At 38.7% G+C, this 23,451-nt stretch overlaps 2 protein-coding genes across 2 annotated transcripts; both read left to right on the top strand.

Moving 5' to 3' along the window:
• Window positions 1-1,876: 1,876 nt before the first annotated feature.
• Window positions 1,877-3,159, top strand: LOC143876608 (dof zinc finger protein DOF1.2-like). Its single transcript, XM_077378308.1, has one exon. It carries the CDS (start codon window positions 2,007-2,009, stop codon window positions 2,952-2,954), a length of 948 nt encoding a protein of 315 aa, XP_077234423.1. The 5' UTR covers window positions 1,877-2,006; the 3' UTR covers window positions 2,955-3,159.
• Window positions 3,160-18,698: 15,539 nt separating this feature from the next.
• Window positions 18,699-20,614, top strand: LOC143876609 (E3 ubiquitin-protein ligase PUB23-like). Its single transcript, XM_077378309.1, has one exon. It carries the CDS (start codon window positions 19,112-19,114, stop codon window positions 20,345-20,347), a length of 1,236 nt encoding a protein of 411 aa, XP_077234424.1. The 5' UTR covers window positions 18,699-19,111; the 3' UTR covers window positions 20,348-20,614.
• Window positions 20,615-23,451: the final 2,837 nt, after the last annotated feature.

Genomic DNA, 23,451 nt, shown 5'->3' on the forward strand with positions numbered 1-23,451 from the left:
AAAAATTTAGTCTGACTCAGAAAATTCACAGTTAATTTGAAAAAGGAAAGAATTTTGTTTTGTTTCCTGGGAATTTTTGAAATTTATCAGGTGTAAAAGATTTAAGATTTTTTCAATTATTGGGATAATTTTGTATCTATTTAGCCAATCCACAATGATATAATGATATGGCTCTTGCCTTATAATTATCGCGAGAATTTATATGATGGGTGGCCGTGAAAACACGTGAAGTCTAAAAAAGTAGATACGGCCCACTTTTTTTGATGATCCAAACCGTTCATCTGTTTGGGCACAACGTAAATAGGTTGTGCCCCAAAAATCATTTCCATAGGATGATCCTAAATAGGTTGTTTTCCTACACTTTCAGCAGACGATGGGTCCACAGTCCACACATGACATCAACATGATCTAGACCCTTCAAGTACTTTGATTCAATGGTTTAGATTTCCCTATTCAAGGGTGGCCCCAGTGCAGGCCCATATGGCAGTAAATTCAGGTGAATCAGGTATTCCGAATAAATGTTCTTAGGCGGAACATGCATAAGTATTTACACGAATGCCACTGATTTTAAAAGACGGAAATATCGAGACGGCGTGAAACGGAACGTTGACTGCGAAAGGCCGTTCCGTTGGGGGCAATAACGAGTATGACGTGTCAGCAAGACATCCGCGCAAGCCGTACTTAGATCCGGACCATTCGTTGCTGATCGGGCTCTTGGACCGAGAGATATTGTGCCACGTAATCCCTCCATGTGCACTGTACAATGCGGGTGACGTCAGCATCATTTACTGTATTCAATCCTGTGACAGAACTATCCATACCCATTTGTGAAATTTACGGAACCGCCATTCTCTGTCTTTTCTCGAGATCACTGAACAAATATTATGCATTTATACTTCTATCAGCTTATAGCCTTATATTATGGAAACCTCTATAGACAGCACGATTGGCACCATCCTAATGGAAATAATTTTTAGGGCATAATCTATTTACGTTGTGGCCCATGAAATGGTTGGTTTGGATCATAATATGGTGTGGGTTGTGTAGTACATTTCGAAAAATACTGGACTATACAGGCTTCCACCGTATAAAATCTCTTCTTATGGAAATGATTTTTTGGGTACAACCTATTTATGTTGTAGACCATCAACTGGCCAGTTTGGATCATCTTACGGTGTCGGCTCTATAATGCTTTTTGCAAAGTACTGGACATCTTATGATCTGCTGCATTTGACAGCAGCCACATAGGCTCATTTTTCAGCAGATTTTGTCTTCATTCACGGAGCCAGGAATTTACAGGGGGGGGGGGAACTAATTTGCATGTTCCCTGCTTTGGTCAGTGAGGTCCGTGGCATGGAAAATACACATCGTATTCTAGAAAATACAAATCCTATGAAGGGATTTTGCAAGTCATTGGGGGGCAACCCTTATATGTGCCTCCGCCCCTTGTGGCTGCTGTAATATGCAACCATCCGCGAAATGCATTCTGCGATGGACGCTAGCAAATCCCTTTTTCTCACTTAGGAAACTGAAATAGAAAAATTTTCACTTAATTTTTAGTCCAATAATCAATCTGGCACTCACGATAGGTTGTCATAATCTTAAAAAAAAGCAGACTTAGGAGTTTTTGGTAATTTCGAGATGGAACTTGAAACTCCAACGATGCCTTGCCACCTTTCCAATCCCGTAACACCACGTGTCCATAAAAGCGACACGATTTATCCGGCTACGGACGGGTAACAAATCACGCGTTCCCTTCTTCCAAACGACTCCCGAATGGCCAATGGCTTGTCTTATCAACCAACCCGACCCCACACATGCACATGACATACACATGTACTTGCTTACACCATTCATACATAAACACTCCTCTCCATTCACAAAACCCTTCTCTCCTCTCCCTTCCCTCCACACCACACTCTCACCTCTCTACATTTCTCTAAGAATTTCACTTCCATGAAAATTTAGACATTTGGGTTCTTTTCTTCTAAGGTTTGTGTTATTTTATGATGTTGAGATCAGGAGAGAAAATGCTTCCATATCCACCAAGACCTTTGATGATGGATAGAAGATGGAAGGCTAATGTTGAATTAGCCCCAAATTGCCCTCGTTGTGACTCTTCCAACACTAAATTTTGTTACTACAACAACTATAGCCTCACGCAGCCTCGTTACTTTTGCAAAGGGTGTAGAAGGTATTGGACAAAGGGGGGATCCCAGCGAAACGTGCCGGTCGGCGGAGGATGCCGGAAAAATCGGAGGGGGAAATCCGTTAGGATATCGACCGGGAGTTCGAATTATAGCCGGAATTTGCCGGATTCCGATCGTTTTGGCGTAGCTGAAGATGACCCAGTTGGGAAATTCTGTCAATTGAATGAAAACTCGGTCCATTCGAATGACGGGTCTCGATCTGAGGATGGTTCAACCATTGATCTCGCGCTTGTGTATGCCAAGTTCTTGAATCAACGATCGGATTTCGATCCAGGGCTCGACGTGCCAGAATTGCCTAGTGAATTTGATGCATCTTTTGATTTGTCGAGTGTTTCGGACCAGAACCACTCATCTCCTATCCAATTTGAACATAACATGGTAGAGTGCCCGAGGCCATTGGATCATCCTGTACCAGAGGCACAATTGAGTGATGGACACCATGGCTTTCTAGGAGGTGAATTTGAGTTGAATCATAGGCAACAAGAGAGAATTACGCAGTTCACAAATTCGGAACATGGGAGTTATGGGTTGCAAGAGTTACCGGCGGTAGAGGGAGTCGTTCAAGACATGTTTTGGTCGAATTTTCCGGTGATGCCGAATTTTACGTGCCAATCATCCCCTCAAACACAAGGGTTTGAATCAGTTTTTGAAGAACATTTGACAAATCTCCATCCCAATCTTCTAAACGGCAATTGGAGCTCCTTTGACGTAACAAGTTATGATGCTGCTTTTCCTACACTGTAATTTATAGGCTTTCTTCTTATTCTTGTTTAATGTTCTTATTAAAAATATATTACATACATAAAGCAGAATGATTCAAGAAGGGAATGTGAATGAAGCCTTCTTGACACTTCTTTCATGAAAAGATCTGCAACGAAATTGAGACTAAACACTGATTTCGCAGAATTACAATAATGCCACATTATATTCCGTCATGGAACTTAGAATCTCCTTGCTTCTTTGATAATGACTGAACTGAACTTTGTCCTCATTCTTTAAATGCCAAACATGCATTTCTGTTGTTATCCCCCGAGCCAGGAATTTGTGGGCCCATCTACTTATCATGCCTTAGCCAATAGCCCTGTGGTAATTTGTGGGTTGGTTCTACCCAAGGTTTAAAATTTCGGTTTCGGTACCCGTTTCGGACCCTGGATTTTTGAAATTTCAACCGAAATTTCGAAATCTGGTACATAATCCGAAACCAATATTTTATTTAATATTAAATTTTGGTAATTTCGGTCGAAATTTCGGTAAAATATTAAATTAATATAAAAAAACAATTTTTTTTTAGTCAAATTTCAGAAAAACAGAATTTTCGACCGAAATAAATGACTGTTTCGGTTTTGGTCGATTTTGGTGTCGGTCTTCACCGAAATCCGAAATTTCGGATTTTGGCGAAATTTAAAACCATGGTTCTACCAGCAGTCATATGATTGTCTCAAATATTAAGCCTTATGACATATGTCAGTATGAATTGATTCAGGCAGTGAAACTTTGAAGGGCTCATCAAATCCGTTATAGTTTGTTTGATGGTATCTACAGCTCTGTTAATCACAGTAATTTTAAGATTAATATTTGCAACAAATCCTAAATTCTGAAAGGGATGCATCTATTAGATAAAAGGTCAATATGAACTTTTGCTTGTTGCTCTAATACCACGTGAAACAACCAATTAACCCAAAAGCTTAAGCTATTATGGTTGGTGTTATTTAATCAATTATACTTCAACAATTTGCAATTTTGCAGCTACAGCAGACCAGTGATGATATCAATGAAAAATCTTTAGGTGTCTCGGAAATAAGTCCAGATGGAGATTGTAGGAAAAGTTACCTGGTTTCGGACAAATGAATGAACATTGCTAATTCAACTAGATTTCTATTCATGTGAAAAACAGGAACAGCCCCACCTGCCCTGTTTCACATATTCTTAAATCCCTGAAAAGCCACCTCTTGTCCGGGGTGCGAAGGAGCTGAGCTCGCCATCTATGAGCCGATGGAAAATTGAACGAACAGATTTGGATATCGCTGCGATATGAATCCTATCCGCCCATGAGAGTGACATCTTCAGTGGATTCAATGGGGATGGGGACCTGAGAGGGTGTGAGTAGCAACAATGGCGTCGGTTGAAATTATTGGTTTGGGATGTTAGGCGTCTTAATCAGTCTATCTCAGTAGGATCTCTCAATTTCGAAGGGCATTAAAATCAAACCCACTCAATGAATTTTGATTCAATCACAAGGCCTCGTGCTGTCTCCATACTGTATATTTTTATTATTCTACCATACACCCATGTAAAATAAAGTGGGGCCTATTATCAAAACATGGTAGTGTGAATATCAAAAGTTTCAAGTATTTTTTTTAAAATATAGTGGGACCCATATGGTTCAATGATTCAAACCATTCAGTTGTTGTTTTGCTCTCAAAATCATCTGAATAGGGTGATCCTAACCCTACCTATGATGTGCCGACAAAAGGGGGACCACCATAACTTGCTATTGTCGCATGTGGCTTGCATACCATAAGGTTTTGGATTATGTTTGAAATATTTTTGGTTGAAGAGCATATGTGGTCCCATGCAGGAGACAGATTGGGACTGACCCACGTGCATGCACTGAATAATCAATGTATGCACTTATCACCACTAAGTTAGGTGCAAATCCAAACCTCACCACCATCTCATGCTGATCTGTGTATATTCCAGTGTATGCGGTGTACATACAGGACATTTGGTCATGGAAGGAGGTCTAAGTGAGTTAAAAAGCCTCTATTTGGAAGATCCTAAACGATGCTTAATAATAGATCAGAGGACTAAACGATGCTTAATAATAGATCAGAGGACTAAGATCATCTAATCAAGGTGGGGCCAGTGACAATGGGCCAAACTTGTGTTTCACTTTTCTTCAGTCATTAGCATAGTTTAATCATGATAGACGAAGTGGCCATGTGGCACCATGAGATCCGTTGATTCTGATCGCCCTCAGGATTCCACGTACTTAGTCAAGAGCCGCATGAAATTCAACACATCACGTGATCCAAGAAACCCATGATCCGAGATAGCTCAGATTCACCGTGAGGAGAGAACCTAAGAAATAAAAAAACACAAAAAATCAAATATTAAAAGGAATGAAATTTTAAAAATAGATGGTCCATAGCAAATCCATTTAAAAAATAGATGTACCTTGGTCTATACTCACCTTACCCTAAGTCAAATAATATTTATGTGGAGTACGTGCATACGTATAATCCAATATACAATATTAAATTGGGTTGGCCTGATATTTATGCCGTTTTATACTATAGTTATGCGTCATTGTCATGAGATATCATATGTATTGATGTTTTTTTATTATGGTCTAGAGTCTAGACAAATGTAGGCTTGGTTAGCTGTGATTTATTAAAACCCCGTGCCATCAAGTGAACTCGTAGCACCTGCCAACCGGTTTTCATGGTTTAGGCTCCCTTAATCTGCTCACCGTTGTTATACGGACTTTCTTTTTCTCGGGCTATGCCTCTTTCGATGTAAAATGACATAAAATAAAATTTTATCTATTGTCTTTTTTAAGTAGACAAATGAGCAAAAAATTTGTTTCACACTAATTTTACCTCCAAAGAAACAGAAAGCCTCGGTGACAGGGTTGGTGTAACCTTGGTTTCAAATTTCAATTTCGGAATGCGTTTCAGTCCTCAGTGTAACTGATGAAATTTTGGGAAAATATTATTTAATCAATAAAATCAAGATTTTTGGGCGGAATTTCCTTGAATTTCGGACAAAATTTTGGAAAAACAATATTTCGACTAGAATTTCAAATTTTCGGCCGGAAAAATGTACCGTTTCGGGTATACCCGATTTTGGTTTAAAACCATGGGTGTAGCTACTAAACCTTAACGAGTGTAGTGAGCCCACATGGGCTAGAGTCCATTGACCAGTAAATAACCCTAGCGTATCTCTATATATAGGGGCTGAAGGCAACAGTCTAGGTATTCCAAACTAGATACCTAAGGTGTAATGTTTCAAGCAACCTTGCTTGACTTTAACATTTACGTCATCTAGTTTTATGCCCTGTTCGTTTGGCATTATGATCACGATTGCCATCCATCCCCAATCTGATTATTGGACCCAGAATGACATTAATTTTGGGTCCAATATTAAGATTTGGTGGTGGCAATTGGTTGCCACAATCTCAAAGGAACAGGGCTTAAATGTGTAAGCCAACTTGACAACCTCTTCAAGATCTATGATCACATGTGGGGACCACTACTTTGTTAGCTGGGCAGGGCTTCAGACTCCATTAATTTTAGATGATGGTCCTTACGCGGCATGACCATTGTCTATTTGATATTTTATTGGATGTTCATCACTGTAATGGCTATTGGAATGGTACACTGGTGGACCATTTGATTTGTTTTTTGCGGTACACAATGCAAGTAACAGCCAGCACCCGTAAACACGCTCTGGTCACCATTTCAAATAATTGCTAATGCTAAAAATTGATTAGTCTCGTTCTTGTACCTTACCTCTTTGTGCCATACTTTCTAAACAAACCTCTTTGTGCCGCACTTTCTAAATAAAAACTCGATAAAGTTAGGGCAAGTCCACAATTTCCCTTTTGTTTATGCATTATGGAGTCCTTGATAGCCTCTGATCCCCTCCTCAATTAACTCATTCGGGTGGATACTTTGTATTGTCGTGTATAACTGGACGTGGCTGAGATCTCCCCCTTTAATTTGTTTTCTTTAGTGTTGATGGAGAGTAGGATCATAGTCGATTTGATGGTGACTAGCAAGAGTCCTGTTTGGATGACTTTTGGTACAATTTGTCTAGTGGGGCCACCGTATCATCCATCCATGGAATGTGTGGTCGAAGGATGAAGGCTGGAGTTTTCTTGCCTACAAAAATATAAGAGAAAGAAAAACATTTCTGATGGAAATTGTTTGTAGGAAAATTTCTTCTTTCCATGATTTTGTGGGAATTGATAGGATAATAGTTAATTTAAAGAGATATTACCATAAATTGAAGGACCCTCTAAGTAAAAATTGAGTAGGGTTGGTTCAAGTCATCTTTTGTCACGGGTAAAAACTAAAAAGTAGGAACTTTTAGAAAAAAATTTCCTTGCCAAACTTTTCCAAAAAATTCTTCCAATCCAAACAGGGAAAAGTTTGGTAATCCTTTGTTCTGGCTCATAGTGGAACCTCTCTTCAATTAGTCCGTGTAAACTCCTCTCTTCATTGTGTGACTTGTGCTTTCTTTACTATCTCTTTGTGTATACTCGAGATCATTTTGGACCCATGAATTTTTTCAATAAAGTAGTGTCAGAGCTATACTTTGAGCAATCGTCCGTGAAGAATAATAAGAAAGGTAAAGTTTTGAAAACTTGACGTAGAGTTTAGAGGAGAGTGAAGAGTGTTCACAAGATAATCTCGCTACCAGATCAGTTTAGTTTTGATTTTGGGGACCAATTAATAACATGAGTACCCAAGGTCAATTGTAGCTAGTAAGTACTTAGGAGTACTTTCAGAGGGTGCGAACCCCTTGTAATAAAATGTGAGACTCCCACAGTCCCACTACGGTATAGTAGTGAGTCTCACCTTTGATCGATCTCAATCATTTAATTTATAGCCTTTCTTTGGATTTCCTGCTGTCCCAAATTCATGCAAATCATCTATTTCTAGTGTACATTAATGCAATCTTAGGATAAATCCTGACCTTCGGTGGCCTTGGCAAAGGTCTTGTTTTAGGAGAGATAAGCGTGATGTGGAGCTTAATCTCTATCCTCAAAACCGCTATAAATCAACCTCCTTAGGTCCCCCTTGCTTGCGCAAGGAAAAGGGCAACCTTCTCCGATTGCAAATTTGATATCCACTACAAAAGTGAAAGAGAGGGAGAGAGAGAGAGAGGAAGCCGATTCCCATCACTGACCTTCGTGAAACAAGGAGAAACCTAGAGAGAGATTGTCTTCGAGCTTCCACTAACGTGTGACATCTTTGGCCGACATCCGCAGACAAAAAGCTGACCATAATGGCTTTTGGTAAGTTCTTCCCGTTTTGTTTCAGTTTCATTGAAACTTAATTTTTTCGTTGTTTTAGGCCCAGGATTGTGTTTGTACCATGGTTTTAAATTTCGGTTTCGGTTTTGGTTTTGGTTTTGAAATTTCGGAAGAAATACAGTAACGCAAAAAATATTCTTATTTTAATATGGGATTTGCTAGGCATTTTCTCGGAAAGCCATTTCTCAGCCGTCTTTTGTATGTGATTAAAGCCACATATGTTGACTTTTGGGCGGATTTTGTCTTATTCAATTAATTCATCTGACATGGATTGCATCACTTGCAAAAGATGGCTGAGAAATGGCTTTCCGAAAAGTTGCCTAGCAAATCTCTTTTGTTATTTATGAAATTTCGGAATAATTATATATATATATATATATGTGTGTGTGTGTGTGTGTGTGTGTGTGTGTGTGAGGAATAAGAGTGTGCGCTTAGGTGCGGTCGAGGGCCAAAAACTCATGTGGGCCCACATTGTTAGGATGGCCCAAATCATTCATTTGCAAGACTCCATCATAGATAGGGTGTGTACAAAAAATCAGCTCAATAGGATCATCCTAACCCATCCAAAAGTGGAGGGCAAAATGGACAGACACCGTTTACTACAAAAAGTATGGGACCCATGTGTTTAGGCCCTCGACCGCACCTAACTACCTAAGCTTAGGTGCGGTCGACCGCACACTCTTATTCATATATATATATATATATATATATATATATATATATATATATAAGTCAATTTCCCAAAATTTGGTAAGTTCAAAATTCCGGATTTCGATAAATTTCAGTTTCAGTCCCAACCGAAATCCGAAATTTCAGACCAAAATTTAAAACCATGGTTTGTACACATCCGGCACCGAGCACTTCCATGCTCATTTTTCATCATGTTTAACATGAACTATATATATATATATATATATATATATATATATATATATATATATATATATATATATATATATATATGAGGAAAAGGATTGTATGCTCGAGTGTACCTAACCTTATGTACGCTCGAGTGCCAAATCACATGGGTCTCACATTTTTTTTGGTCATCTAAACCATTCATTTGCAAGGCTCCATCATAGATAGGGTGCATACCAAAAATCAGCTCCATAGGATCATCCTAACCCATCCATTTGTGGAGGTCAAAATGGACAGACACTGTTTGTCCACAAATCTGCCCATTTTGCCCTCCAGTTTTGGAGGGGTTAGGATGATTCAATGGTGCTGATTTTTGGTACACACCCTATCTATGATGGGATCTTGCAAATGAATGGTTTAGATGACCAAAAAAAAATGTGGGACCCATGTGATTTGGCACTCGAGCGTACCTAAGGTTAGGTACACTCGAGCATACAATCCTTTTCTTCTCTCTCTTCTCTCTCTCTCTCTCTCTCTATCTCTCTATATATATATATATATATTTTTTTTTTTTATTTTTAATTTTTTTATATTTTTTTATTTTTTTTTATACAATGACAAAATTATGTATTATTAGATGTTAAGAGTAGATAATTTGTTATTTAATTTTGAATAATAGGATATCCAAAGTAAAGACTCTCAAATGGGCCATTTGGATAATCCAAAGTAAAGAGAATAAAATGGGCTGTTTGGATCAGTCATAACTAAGACCCACTATACCGTATAAATACCTTACATTTCTTACATTTTAAGCACTCTATTTTTACATCATCAAAATGAAAAATGAAAGATACATCTTGGAATTGGAAGGACAACAGGGCCGTGATGGTCACTCCTATAGAGGGCTGTAGGGGCGTGGCCCAACATGGATTGTTTGTAGGGATTTGCTAGGGTCCATCGCATACGGCATTTCACAGAACAAATGGTTAGGATCTGTAGAGGGACTACACATTATAACTACACCGTGCATCACTTCCATCCTCTGATCTGTAGAGGGACTACACATTATAGAAACCTCTACAGAACAAATGGTTAGGATCATCCTATGGAGATGATCTATGGGGTAATCCTATGAATCGTTTGGATAATCCTATGAAGTGGGCCCCTCTATACCTTCTGGAAACTACTGGACTTCACGCGCACACAACATATAAAAATTGTCTACTAAAAAGGTGTAAGTAAAAGTTGCATCAAACAGTCTTTCTAGCACCTAATGCAACTTAAGGGCACATTTAGCTACCATAAATTTAGCTTACCCAATAGTGAAGGAGGCTGGGAGAGGGATAAATAAGAGAGGGACTGAGTGAATAAAGGGTAAGAAAATCCTGAAAACCATTGAAACAAAAAACTGTAAGTAAAATATGACTTTTTCCTTGCTTTTAGCCACTTCTCACCCTCTCCTCATTCATGCCCTCTCTAGTCTTTCCTACTCAAACCTGCACTACTCTCTCTCACTACTCGAAGAAACTAATTTATCATGAAAAAAAAATTGCATGGTTGCTAGAAATGGCCTTAGGGGTGCAACTAGGGTCGGTTCGGGTGGAGCTTCTGCTAAAAAAAAAAACAAGAAGTGGAATCAAGACCTAATTTTATGATAAGAGCTCAACCCGAGTTCCCAGCAATCGACCCCAGCTGCACTAATGCAACTTTAGCTCCGTGCTAATGTTACACCTGGTGTGTCGTGATTGGCGCAAATAGTCGAACTGAGGAAAATACACATGGGTCCAACTCGAAGCGTACCTGTTAGAATTTGGAATATTTTCGTTCTTTATACGTTTTAGTCCCTGTGTGCGGATTCTATGGGCACAACATTTTGCTTGAGAATGATTTTCATTGCTTTGTTTGATTTTCCGTATTACGTGCACAACATTTTGATTATATACAATTCTCATACAGGTCTTGATTCAAAGTCCCACTTTTCAAACACTGGTCTCACACGGCTCGGCCCTTTGCCACTTTTGTCTGCCCCCTTTGAAATTACTAACCCCACTCCCTTATCCATCAAACAAGTTGGTGGCTGCTTTCGGACCACCCCCTTCTCTCCTTTTCTAGAATCCCCAGTGTGTGTAACACGCTGTAAAATTAACGCATGCTGCAATTACATTATCCCTATTCATTCTAGTCACACCAATGCTGCACAACTAGGAACACACAAGTTAAAATCCCCCAGTCAAAGAGAGAAAATGCTAAAAAGTAAAGTCACTTTTATGCTCTTTACTGAAAGACATTTGTTGGGCCCTACTTCTGCCTATGTGATCAGATCAGTTGATCCAAACCGCATTCGTAATCCCAGCCAAATGCCATTGAGAACACTTCGGCCAAAGAAAGCTCTACAAGATCAATGGTCTTGCTTTCACATGGTAATAATGGAACTTTGTTCTTAGTTGTTTCCAAAAGTTGCAAAGGAATGAAATGTGGTTCAGTCTAGGCATAGATCTATTACTGCCGTCTTTAATGAAAATCTCGCCCACAACGAATTGACGCGCACATGAGTTATCCGTTGCATGCCTCCGGGATACAACGACTCCTTCCCGTAGCGTTGCCAACACGGCTCATATTGCTTTGATCATATAGAACAAATCGGAAAATTGAAAAGCAGAAAAACACTGAGTGTATGTATGAATCTTGGCCTCAGGATGAGGCTGGACCATTGAGATGATTCCCTTTGGACGGGTATGGGTCCCCGCCAAACCCCAGCTTACCCATAAAAAAAAATCTTTATAGAAATTAAAGAGCAATATAGAGAGTTCTCTTCAACGTTAAAAATATATACGTAACTTTTCACACAATTAAATTTTGAATTTCTAAATGACTTTAATTTGAAATTAATTAAAGTAAAAAATTAATAGCACTCATGGTATCAAATTTGCTAAAAAATTAAAAATGGAAATTTTTTAATCGAGGGGATATGATCATCTGATTGTGGAAAATTTTGATCGAGGGGCTAGGATCATCTCATTATAGTCTGACTTACACCAATGAATTGTACTCATGTCAAGGGCTAAAGCTCAGATTCACAATGAGGAGAGAACCCAAGAAATAAAAAAACACAAAAAAATAGATGGTCCCTAGCAAAGCCATTTAAAAACTAGATGTAACTTGGTCTATGCTCACCTTACTCTAAGTCAAATAATATTTATATGGAGTACGTGTATAATCCAATATACAATATTAAATTGGGATGATGGCCTGATATTTACGCCGTTTTATACTATATAGTTATGCGTCATTGTCATGAGATATCATATGTATTGATGTTTTTTTATTATGGTCTAGAGTCTAGACACATGTAGGCTTGGTTAGCTGTGATTTATTAAAACCCCGTGCCATCAAGTGAACTCGTAGCACCTGCCAACCGGTTTTCATGGTTTAGGCTCCCTTAATCTGCTCGCCGTTGTTATACGGACTTTCTTTTTCTCGGGCTATGCCTCTTTTGATGTAGACATAAAATAAATATTATCTATGGTCGTTTTTAAGTAGACAAATGAGCAAAAAAATTGTTTTACACTAATTTTACGTTGAAAGAAACAGATAGCCTCGGTGAAAGGGTTCGTGAAAACCATGGTTTCAAATTTCGGTTTCGGAATGCGTTTCTGTCCTCGCCGAAACTAAAATTTTAGTTGAAATTTTGAAAATTTGGCCGAAATCCGCCGAAATCAATTAAAATAGTATCTATTTCATATAAAATTTTCAGCTGAACTTTGGCGTAATCTCAGAATTTTCGGCTGAAATTTCGGAAAAATATTATTTAATTAGAGAAAAACGTTCATACACTGTAGTGTAGGGAGCTTAACTGCGCTTTAATTGTTTATATAGCCTCCCATTGGTTCCTTTCTTGTGGACCCGCTATATGTTTCAAAGGGGGACCCGCTATTAGAACCAATGGGAGGCTTTATAAACAACTAAAGCGCAGTTAAACTCCCTGTGTTGCAGTGCAGAAACGCTTTTCTCATTTAATTAATAAAATCGAGATTCTTGGGCGGAATTTCCTTGAATTTCGGATGAAAAACAAAATTTTGATCGAAATTTAAAAATTTTGGCCGAAAAACATATTGTTTCGGCCGGGTGTACCTGATTTCGGTTTAAAGTCATGGGTGTAGCCACCTACCCTTATGAGTTTCAATGTACCTCAACCCGTTTTATGCCCTGTTCGTTTGGGATTATGAGAACCGATTGCCACCCCCAATCTGATTATTGGACCCAAAATTACATTAATTTTGAGTCCAATAATCAGATTGGGGGTGGCAATCGCTGGCCACAATCTTAAACGAACAGGGTTTAAATGTGTAAGCCAACTTGACAATCTCTTCAAGATCTTTGATCACATGTGGGGACCACTACCTGGTTAGCTGAGTAGGGCTTCATACTCCATTAATTTTAGATGATGGTCCTTTAAGGTGGCAAACGTGCCGGCCCGACCAAATGAGGCCCGTGGGCAGGGCATGGCACGACATGGAAGGATTCATGGGCCGGGCCGAATTCCTCCGAGGCCAGGGACGGCACGGGCCACGGGCCGCGGGCCGCCGTGCCGTATAAATTTTTTATTTTGAATTAAAACTTTTTTTTTGAAACAGAACATTTCTCGGAACTCTGTGGGATCTCCACAAAATTCCGAGAAATTTCTAGCTAGTAAGTACTTAGGAGTACTTTCAGAGGGTACGAACCCCTTGTAATAAAATGTGACACTCCCACAGTCCCACTACGGTATAGTTGAGTCTCACCTTCGATCGATCTCAATCATTTAATTTATACCCTTTCTTTGGATTTCCTGCTGTCCTAAATTCATGCAAATCATCTATTTCCAGTGTACATTAATGTAATGTTAGGATAAATCCTGACCTTTGGTGGCCTTGGCAAAGGTGTTGTTTTGAGGAGAGAATGACCTGCGTGAAGCAAAGAGAAACCTAGAGAGAGATTGTCTTCGAGCTTCCACTAATGTGTGACATCTTTGGCCGACATCCCCGCAGATGAACAAATGGCCATAATGGCTGTTGGTAAGTTCTTCCCGTTTTGTTTCAGTTTCATTGGAAACTTAATTTTGTCGTTGTTTTATTCCCAAGATTGTGTTTGTACCGTGGTTTTAAATTTTGGTTTCGAAATTTCGGGCGAAAGGCAAAAAATATTCTTATTTTATTATGGGATTTGCTAGGCATTTTCCCGGAAAGCCATTTCTCAGCCGTCTTTTGTATGTGATTAAAGCCACACGTGTTGACTTTTGGGCGGATTTTGTTTTATTCAATTAATTCATCTGACATGGATGGCATCCCTTGCAAAAGACGGCTGAGAAATGGCTTTATGACAAATTGCCTAGCAAATCCCTTTTATTATTTATGAAATTTCAGCCGAAATCTCGGAATAATTCTATATTTTAAAAAAAAAATTCCAAAAATTTCGACCTAAATTTGGTAAGTTCAAAATTTCGGATTTCGATAAATTTTAGTTTCAGTCCCAACCGAAATCCTAAATTTCAGAATTTGGCTGAAATTTAAAACCACGGTTTGTACACATCCGGCACCGAGCACTTCCATGCTCATTTTTCATCGTGTTTAACAAGAACAATAATTTTTTTTTTTTTGGGAAAAATACGATTAGACCCCCTGTGATTTCTGACACATTCAACTTATGTTTAAAAAGTTACAAATAGACCCCATGTGGTTTCAATTTGTGTAAGGTAGACCCCTCAGTTGACGGTTCGTCCACAGTTTGAAGGGTTAGGATGATCCTAAGGAGCTGATTTTTTGGGCACACCCTATCTATGTCAGGGCCCATCAAATGAACGCTTTGGATCATCCAAACAATGTGGGCCCACTGTGTTTTTGGTAGTGTGGGCCCGAATCCAAACACTATAGAGGGCTGTAGGGCGTGGCTGCCCCGGGCAGTGGCTTCCCGGACTACACCAAAAGTTAGTAATAGAAACATGGATTGTTTGTAGAGATTTGCTAGGGTCCGTAGCATACGGCATTTCGCAGCTGGTCTGTCGCATGTCAAACTAGCCACCTCATGAATGATGACAACAACTTTTGTCTCCATTCACGAGGTGGGTGATCTGACATGCGACAGACCGGCCACGGAATGCCTTTTGCGATGGACGCTAGCAATTCCCTTGTTGGTATATTAATGTTAGCGCATAACAACATACGTTCTGTTATACTAAAATAGGGATATGTTTGGTGTTTTGTATTAAAAAAAAGGTCATTTTTGCAAAAAGAAAACAGTTACAGGTTTCTAATTTTGCCCGTGAAGTCCAGTAGTTTTCGAAGAGTATAGTGGGTCCCACTTCAATGGGTGATCCAAACCGTTCATTTGTTGGGCCACAATGGAAATAGTAACTACACCGTGCATCACTTCCATCCTCTGATCTGTAGAGGGACTACACATTATAGAAACCTCTACAGAACAAATGGTTAGGATCATCCTATGGAGATGATTTATGGGGTAATCCAATGAATCGTTTGGATAATCCTATGAAGTGAGCCCCACTATATCTTTCGAAAACTACTGGACCTCACGCGCACACAACATATAAAAATTGTCTACTAGAAAGGTGTATGGAAAGGTTGCATCAAACAGTCTTTCTAGCACCTAATGCAACTTAAGGGCACATTTGGGTACGTAAATGTTTTTTTTTTTTCCGGAAATATTAGCTTACCCAATAGTGAAGGAGGCAGGGAGAGGGATAAATAATAGAGGGATTGATTGAATAGTGGGTAAGAAAATCTTGAAAACCATTGAAACAAAAAACTCTACACCCTCTCCTCATTATGCCCTCTCAAGTCTTTCCTACTCACACCTGCACTACTCTCTCTCACTACTAGAAGAAACTAATTTATCATAGAAAAAAAAACTGCATGGTTGCTAGAAATGGCCTTAGGGTTGCAACTAGGGTCGGTTCGGGTGGAGATTTTGCTAAAAAAAAAAAACATGAAGTGGAATCAAGACCTAATTTTATGATAAAAGCTCAACTTGACTCCCCAACAATCGACCCCAGCTGCACTAATGCAACCTCAGCTCTGTGCTATAGTTAGACCTGATGTGTGTCGTGATTGGCGCAAATAGTGGAACTAAGGAAAATACACTTGTTATCACATGGGTCCCACTCGCAACGTACCTATTAGAACTTGGAATATTTTCGTTCTTTATACGTTTTTGTCCCTTAGAACCCGTTTTCCCCTGTGTGCGGATTATATGGGCACAACATTTTGCTTCATAATGATTTTCATTGCTTTGTTTGATTTTCTGTATTATGTGCACAACATTCTGATTATATATAAGGGAAAAATACACTTAGACCCCCTGTGGTTTTCGACACATTCAACTTAACCCCTAATGTTTAAAAAGTTAAAAGTAAAACGCCTGTGGTTTCAATTTGTGTAAGGTAGACCCCCTCATTTGAAGGTTCGTCCATAGATTGAATGTTAGGATGATCTTATGGAACTGATTTTTTGGGCACACCCTATCTATGCCAGGGCCCATCAAATGAACGCTTTGGATCATCTAAATAATGTAGGCCCACTATGTTTTTGGTAGTGTTTGGATTTGGGTATGGGTTGTCCACCACCAAAAACACAGTGGGCCCACATTATTTGGATGATCCAAAGCGTTCATTTGATGGGCCCTGACATAGATAGTGTGTGCCCAAAAAATCAGCTCCACAGGATAATCCTAACCCTTTAATCTGTGGACGAACCCTCAACTGAGGGGGTACCTTACACAAATTGAAACAACAGGTGGGTCTACTTGTAGCTTTTTAAACATTAGGGGTTAAGTTGAATGCGTCGGAAACCACAGGGGGTATTTTTCCCTTGTATATGATTCTGATACAGGTCTTGATTCAAAGTCCTCTCTCTCTTAGCTGAACATTAATGAAAGTGTGCTGTATGACAGCTGCAAAATGAATGGGCGACACATACAGGGGCTGACTCTAGAAAATTGCGAAACCATTTACTTTTTGTACCCAATACTCTCAATTTCCCACTTTTCAAACACTGGTCTCACACGGCTCGGCCCTTTGCCACTTTTGTCTGTCCCTTTTTTAATTACTAACCCCACTCCCTTATCCATCCAACAAGTTGGCGGCTGCTTTCGGACCACCCCCTGCTCTCCTTTTCTAGAATAGTAGAATCCCCAGTGTGTGTAACACGTTGTAAAATTAATGCATGCTGCAATTGCATTATCTCTATTCATTCTCGTCAAACCAATACTGCACAACTATGAACACACAGGTTAAAATCCTCCCATTCAAAGAGAGGAAATTCTAAAAAGTAAAGTCACTTTTATGCTCTTTACTGAAAGACATTTGTTGGGCCCCACTTCTGTCTGTGTGATCAGATAATTTGATTCAAACCGCATACGTAATCCCAGCCCAATGCCATTGAGAACACCTCGGCCAAAGAAAGCTCTATACAAGATCAGTGGTCTTGCTTGCATAGGGTAAAAGTGACTCTGTGCTTAGTTGTTTCCTATTAGGAATGACTTGTGGTTGAGTCTAGCCATAGATCTACAACTGCCGTCGTTAAGGAAAATCTCACCCCCAACGAATTGACGCGCAGATGAGTTAATTTCTTTAATTTCCTAAGAATACAAAAAATGGAAAATTTTTACCCGAGGGGCTATGATTATCTGATTAAGGAAAATTTTGATCGAGGGACTAGGATCATCTCATTAGAGTCTGACTTACACCAATGAATTGTACTCATGGTACCCGAGTAGATCAACATATCATGTCAATGGCTACATAGATTTGGCCTGGTATGACTCCTTGACATGTGTATCGATTTGTAGTTCGTAGGGCCAGTTGATCTGGTCTAGACTAGTGCTTATTAAATGAAATCTATCGTTTAAATCTCCAACATGTTCCACTTCATAAAGATGAGAGAAGGTTTAAAGAATCATCCTATGTCATACTCAAACGCAATCACAATATGGGATCTTTTCACATCTAAGAACAGCTCGAAGTTATACCTACCTTAATTGCAAGGGTTCATTTGGTTGCCATTGAAATAGTGCTTTTGAATTCCCACTCAAATCAAGATGAAGGGGAAAGTAAATAGGATTAATTTTTCTTCTACATTGTTTTTTACTTGAAAGCAAGATGTTATTTTACTTTCCTCCTACTTAACGTGAATCCAAACGAAACTGTTCATAGTGGACAAAAGTAACTATTTTCACAATAACCCAATAGATTGGTAAGACTTTATTGGAATATCATTTTCCAATTAGATTTAAGGCAATGATATAACAAAACATTTTAATTTCCTTGCACATCCACCCCCTTTTGTTTGTCTTCTCCTGCAAATGACTTTATTTTTAGAAAAAAAAGTCATAAAATTAAGCAGTAACATAAAGTCAGTTTGCTTATTTGAATTGATTACTTTATTCTAGTGCCATTCTAGTTTTAAATTTAACCGGCCACCAAAAGGGCTACGTAAAGTTGAAAATTTCCAATAGAGGAAAAACTAGAAAAGTCTAATTTTGACAACGTGTCCTTTTAGAGCTTGAATCTCTCAGTCTCTCCTCCTGTATAAAATCATATCTCTTCCCTCAATCTACAAACCGAAAAATCTACATCTCCCAAAATCTTCATTTCGTACCTCTAAGCATTTTTGTGGTATTCACATTTCAAGTGGGTCAGATTCTTCACTGAGTTACTATCTTCTTATGATGAGGCATTAGAATCCAGCAAAAACTCTCTACTTAGGGTTTGAATATTCTCTTTAATTAGCCTTCTTCAGCATCCCGTGTTTCTGGGTTTTCTTGCTTTTCGATTTTAAGATCTGGGTCTTTATTTCCTTTTTATTTTATCTAAGAGAAAGACTTTTTTTGTTCTTCACTCCTCTTTCTAGGGTTTGAGTTTTCCCCACTGTAGTACCATCTCCAGCTTTTTTAACTTTCTTGTGCTCAAATATTGGCATCTAGTACTATATTTTCTAGATCAGTTTTCATGGGTGAAATTGATGTTCCTCATTACTTTCTCTGCCCAATTTCTCTAGAAATCATGAAAGATCCGGTGACGCTTTGCACGGGAATAACATACGATCGATCGAGCATCGAAAGATGGATATTTTCTAGTAAGAAGAAAACGTGCCCCGTGACAAAACAAGAATTGCCAGATTCTGATCTAACCCCAAACCACGCAGTTCGTCGATTGATTCAAGGTTGGTGCATCGCCAATGCATCCAACGGTGTCGAACGAATCCCAACTCCAAAACCTCCCATCGAAAAAGCCCAAATCATCAAACTCCTTGAGGAAAGTAGACTCCCAAATTTGCAAATGAAATCACTCCAAAAGCTCAAACTCATTGTTTCTGAGAGCGAAAGGAACAAGCGGTGCGCGGAGTCTGCGGGTGCAGGTGATTTCTTGGCTTCAATTATAAAGAAAAATTACGTATCAACAGAAGAAAAAATCAACAATGGGTTCGACTATACAATAGCTAGTGACGAAGCACTAAGTATTCTCTATCATCTTCAAATGTCAGAAGAAGGTTTTCATTCACTTATTGCGAAAAATGGTGAGTTTGTCCAGACCTTGACGCGGGTCTTACAACAAGGGCATTATCAGTCACGTTCTTACGCAATACTATTATTGAAATCCATAGTTAAGGTGTTTGAACCGGTTCATTTGATTGGTTTGAGATGTGGGACTTTCCGAGAGATCATGAACGTGTTGCGCGATCCGATTTCAAACCAAGCAACCAAAGCAGCCTTGCAAATTCTAATTGAGATATGTCCATGGGGGAGAAATAGGGTTAAAGCCGCCGATGCCGGGGCAGTTCCGCTTTTGATTGAGCTTATTCTTGAGACAACAGAGAAGAGGGTTTGTGAGATGGTGTTGGTGTTGTTGGATCAGCTTTGTGGGTGTGCCGAAGGGAGAGCTGAGTTTTTAGGGCACAGCGCGGGAATCGCAATTGTGGCAAAAAAGATAATTAGGGTTTCACATTTAGCATCTGAAAAGGCAGTGAGGATTCTATATTCCATTGCTAAGTTCTCGGCGACTTCAAGTGTTCTTCATGAGATGTTGCAAGTTGGGGCTGCCTCCAAGTTGTGTTTTCTGCTTCAAGTTGAGTGTAGCATGAAGATTAAGGAGAAAGCTAAAGAGATCCTTATGTTGCACTCTAGGGCTTGGAAGAACTCCCCATGTATTCCTCTACATCTGGTCTCTACATATCCCTCTCTTTGAGAGAGAGAGAGAGAGAGAGAGAGAGAGAGAGAGAGAGAGAGAGAATTTCAAGGGAGCAATATTAAATTTCTCCCATTTTGTGTACATAATTCAATAGATACTACATATGGGCATGAAATCATGTCCATATTCTATTATCAATTTTCAGTGAATTATATATTTTGCAATGCCCTTGGAAGTTAAAGTTTCACTCTCTACTACTAGTGATCTCATGTGTTTTTAAAAATTTCCATCCCAAGTCCTTTAAATGAATTATTTTCACTCTTCTCTTCTTGGTGCTCATTTCTGCATGATAACATGACTGAAAAATAAGAGAACTTATAAAACTACACCTGAGTTCTATGAAAAGAAATCTGTCCAAATGTTAAATTTACAAGCAATTTCAAGTACAATCGCCTGCCATGAATGGCTGAAACAACCCTCCCTGGATAATCTTTTCCAATTCCCAATGCTCTTCATTTGAAGAAAAGTTTTTGTTTTACTAGGTAAGCAAGAGGCTAATTACATTGAGTGACTTATAAAAAAAACTACATTTTATTTGTATTTGTTGGAAGTGGAGCTTCTTTTTCTTGGAACGGTTTATTGTGAAGAGGTGGATGGAGTCCTGGAATCTTTCTTTCTTTTTTTGTTGGGTGTGGGTAATTTGGGATCGAACCTGTGAACTCAAGGGTTAGATACAAAGCCTCAACCATTTAGCTACAAGCCCAACCACTGAGTCCTGAAATTTGTTCAAGTGCTTGAAGCGTAAGATTCGGCACATGATATTTCTTCTTGAAACACATGGGTACAATAGATGAAGTGCATTATCAAGTGTCTTATGGGATTTGAAACGTGTATAAAAATAGATGGTGTGTGTGTGTGAGAGAGAGAGAGAGAGAGAGATCTTTCGTTCTCTAAACTTGTGGATTCATTTTCTTTTGTTGTTTTTGCGAATTTGTAATTTATTTGAAAATTTCATAATCATTCGATTCATTGACTTTTGGAATGAAAGCTGAATTTTTCAAGCATGCTATAATCATTCTACTTGTCAAGGATTAATCTTTAATTAGGTTTGTGTATAATTTTTAATTGTTAGGCCATTTAATTCAGAGTAAAGAAGATTGTCTATCCAACTTAATTTTTAGAGGAAGTCTAAACTGAAGGGAGCCCTTGCAAAAAAGAGGTGAAAGGGCTCTCCTATTGGCTACACTCGAGTTAGGCCATTTAATTAAGAGTAAAGAAGATTGTCTATCCAACTTAATTTTTAGAGGAAGTCTAAACTGAAGGGAGCCCTTGCAAAAAAGAGGTGAAAGGGCTCTCCTATTGGCTACACTCGCTAAAAATTAATAGATAAGCAATTTTTGTTCTTATGAAAAAGGAAACTTCCTATTATTCAGCTTATCTCCTCATTTTGCTTCCCATTTCTTCAAACCTACTCCATCTATTTTCAACGGCAAAACAAAGTCAAAGGAAGATAGATATCTCATATCTATGTGGCTCATATTCAGAGGAAGCTACGTCCAAAAGACAATCTCAACTTTGAATGGTAATAATAATAATAAATAAGGGTGGTATTACACGTTGCTCCTCCAAAAATGGAATTTCCACCCGCTTAGATATGGAACAGTTCTCCACGTATTGATTGGTATGGATCCCACGTAAAATAAATTAGAAGGAGAAATGGGTCTCACTGTTGGCACTTACAAAAGGGGAAAATATATAATCACCCCCTTTTCTTCTTGGGACCAACCCCTTTAAAAGTGAAAAAAGTAGTCAAGTAAACAAAGTTTTAAACTTCTATTTCGGTTTCCGTTTCAGTTGTCAGCTAAATGGAAGCGTTTCTGTTTTGATTAGAAATTTAGGTGGAAATCTAGTAAAATAACAACAACATACAGTAATATATGACTGGTTGAATTTAAAGATGAAACTTTAGAAAGGGAAATGATAAATGCACCCCTTTTCATCACTTGGGACACACTAGTGCAGTGTACGTGGCAATCAAATCCGTTGAATCCTTCTGACGTGAAGTACATCAGCCCCTGTGCAGTCATTGATATATTGCTGGGCGTCCCGAGCGATGAAAATGGGCGCATTTATCATTTTCGTTTAGAAAATACTAGAATAAGTACAAATACATACTAGAAACCATCACGTGAGCAAGACTACCATCCATATATGGTTTAAAAGCACTGGACACCCAGTGACATGCACTCTCGCATCTGTTTGATTATTTGATAGATACACATAAATATACACACATGCGCCAAATTTCACATGTAATTCATATAAATAGTTATATATAATTATTATTATAATACATGCACCAGTCATCGTATGCAATTCATATAAATATAATTTTGCATACTGCTATTACACTTACATTTTTTGTATATGTATTTTGACCGTTTCAGTTTCGGTTTCAGTGGGATGGAAGCAAAAAACAACTTTGATAGTTTAGTGTCAATTTTAGTAAAAATTTAAAACAATGATCATAAATACACTAGTGGGTTGGCACTATCACTTCCCCTACAAGAGTTATTAATTCCATTAGTGGAACAATGTGGCCCCGTCGTTAGATTGTCCTAAGTATCAATCTTGGCACCCACATGACAGATACGTGCAATCCAATTTGAGAAACAACCAAACAACGGGGTTTCAAACTTTCAATCCCATGCCCAAAAATCATAAAGTCTAGTGTCTACAAAAATCAACCCTTTGGCATTTGGCTGAAAAACCTAAAAGATGCTTTATAATCCAAGGGCTAGGATGATCCCATCAATATCGAACGCGGGTCTTATTTGAAGTTGAGAAGAACTGATGGAGGAGACTTAGTCTGTGGTGGGTAACCTTTGGTGACAAAAACACGTGGTCATTTTCAAGATTGTTTTGCTTAATTAATTGATTTCGATGGAGACAGTCAAAGAAAGTCTAAATCAATTGAATCTGATTTAGAAGAAACTTGAAGAAGCATTTATAATCTGAAAATCCTGGCATATTCACCGCCCATTGTTTTGTTAATCGTTTGCCTATTTTTATACTCTCAGTTTCTGATCATTGAGGCGTGGAGCTAAGACCACCACAAAACATTAAAAAAATTAAAAAATTAGACTTATATTTTTCCAAAC

This window comes from Tasmannia lanceolata, unplaced genomic scaffold (genome assembly GCF_043159265.1).
Source record: "Tasmannia lanceolata isolate RefF3 unplaced genomic scaffold, GAP_Taslan_0.1 ptg000005l, whole genome shotgun sequence".
NCBI lineage: Eukaryota > Viridiplantae > Streptophyta > Magnoliopsida > Canellales > Winteraceae > Tasmannia > Tasmannia lanceolata.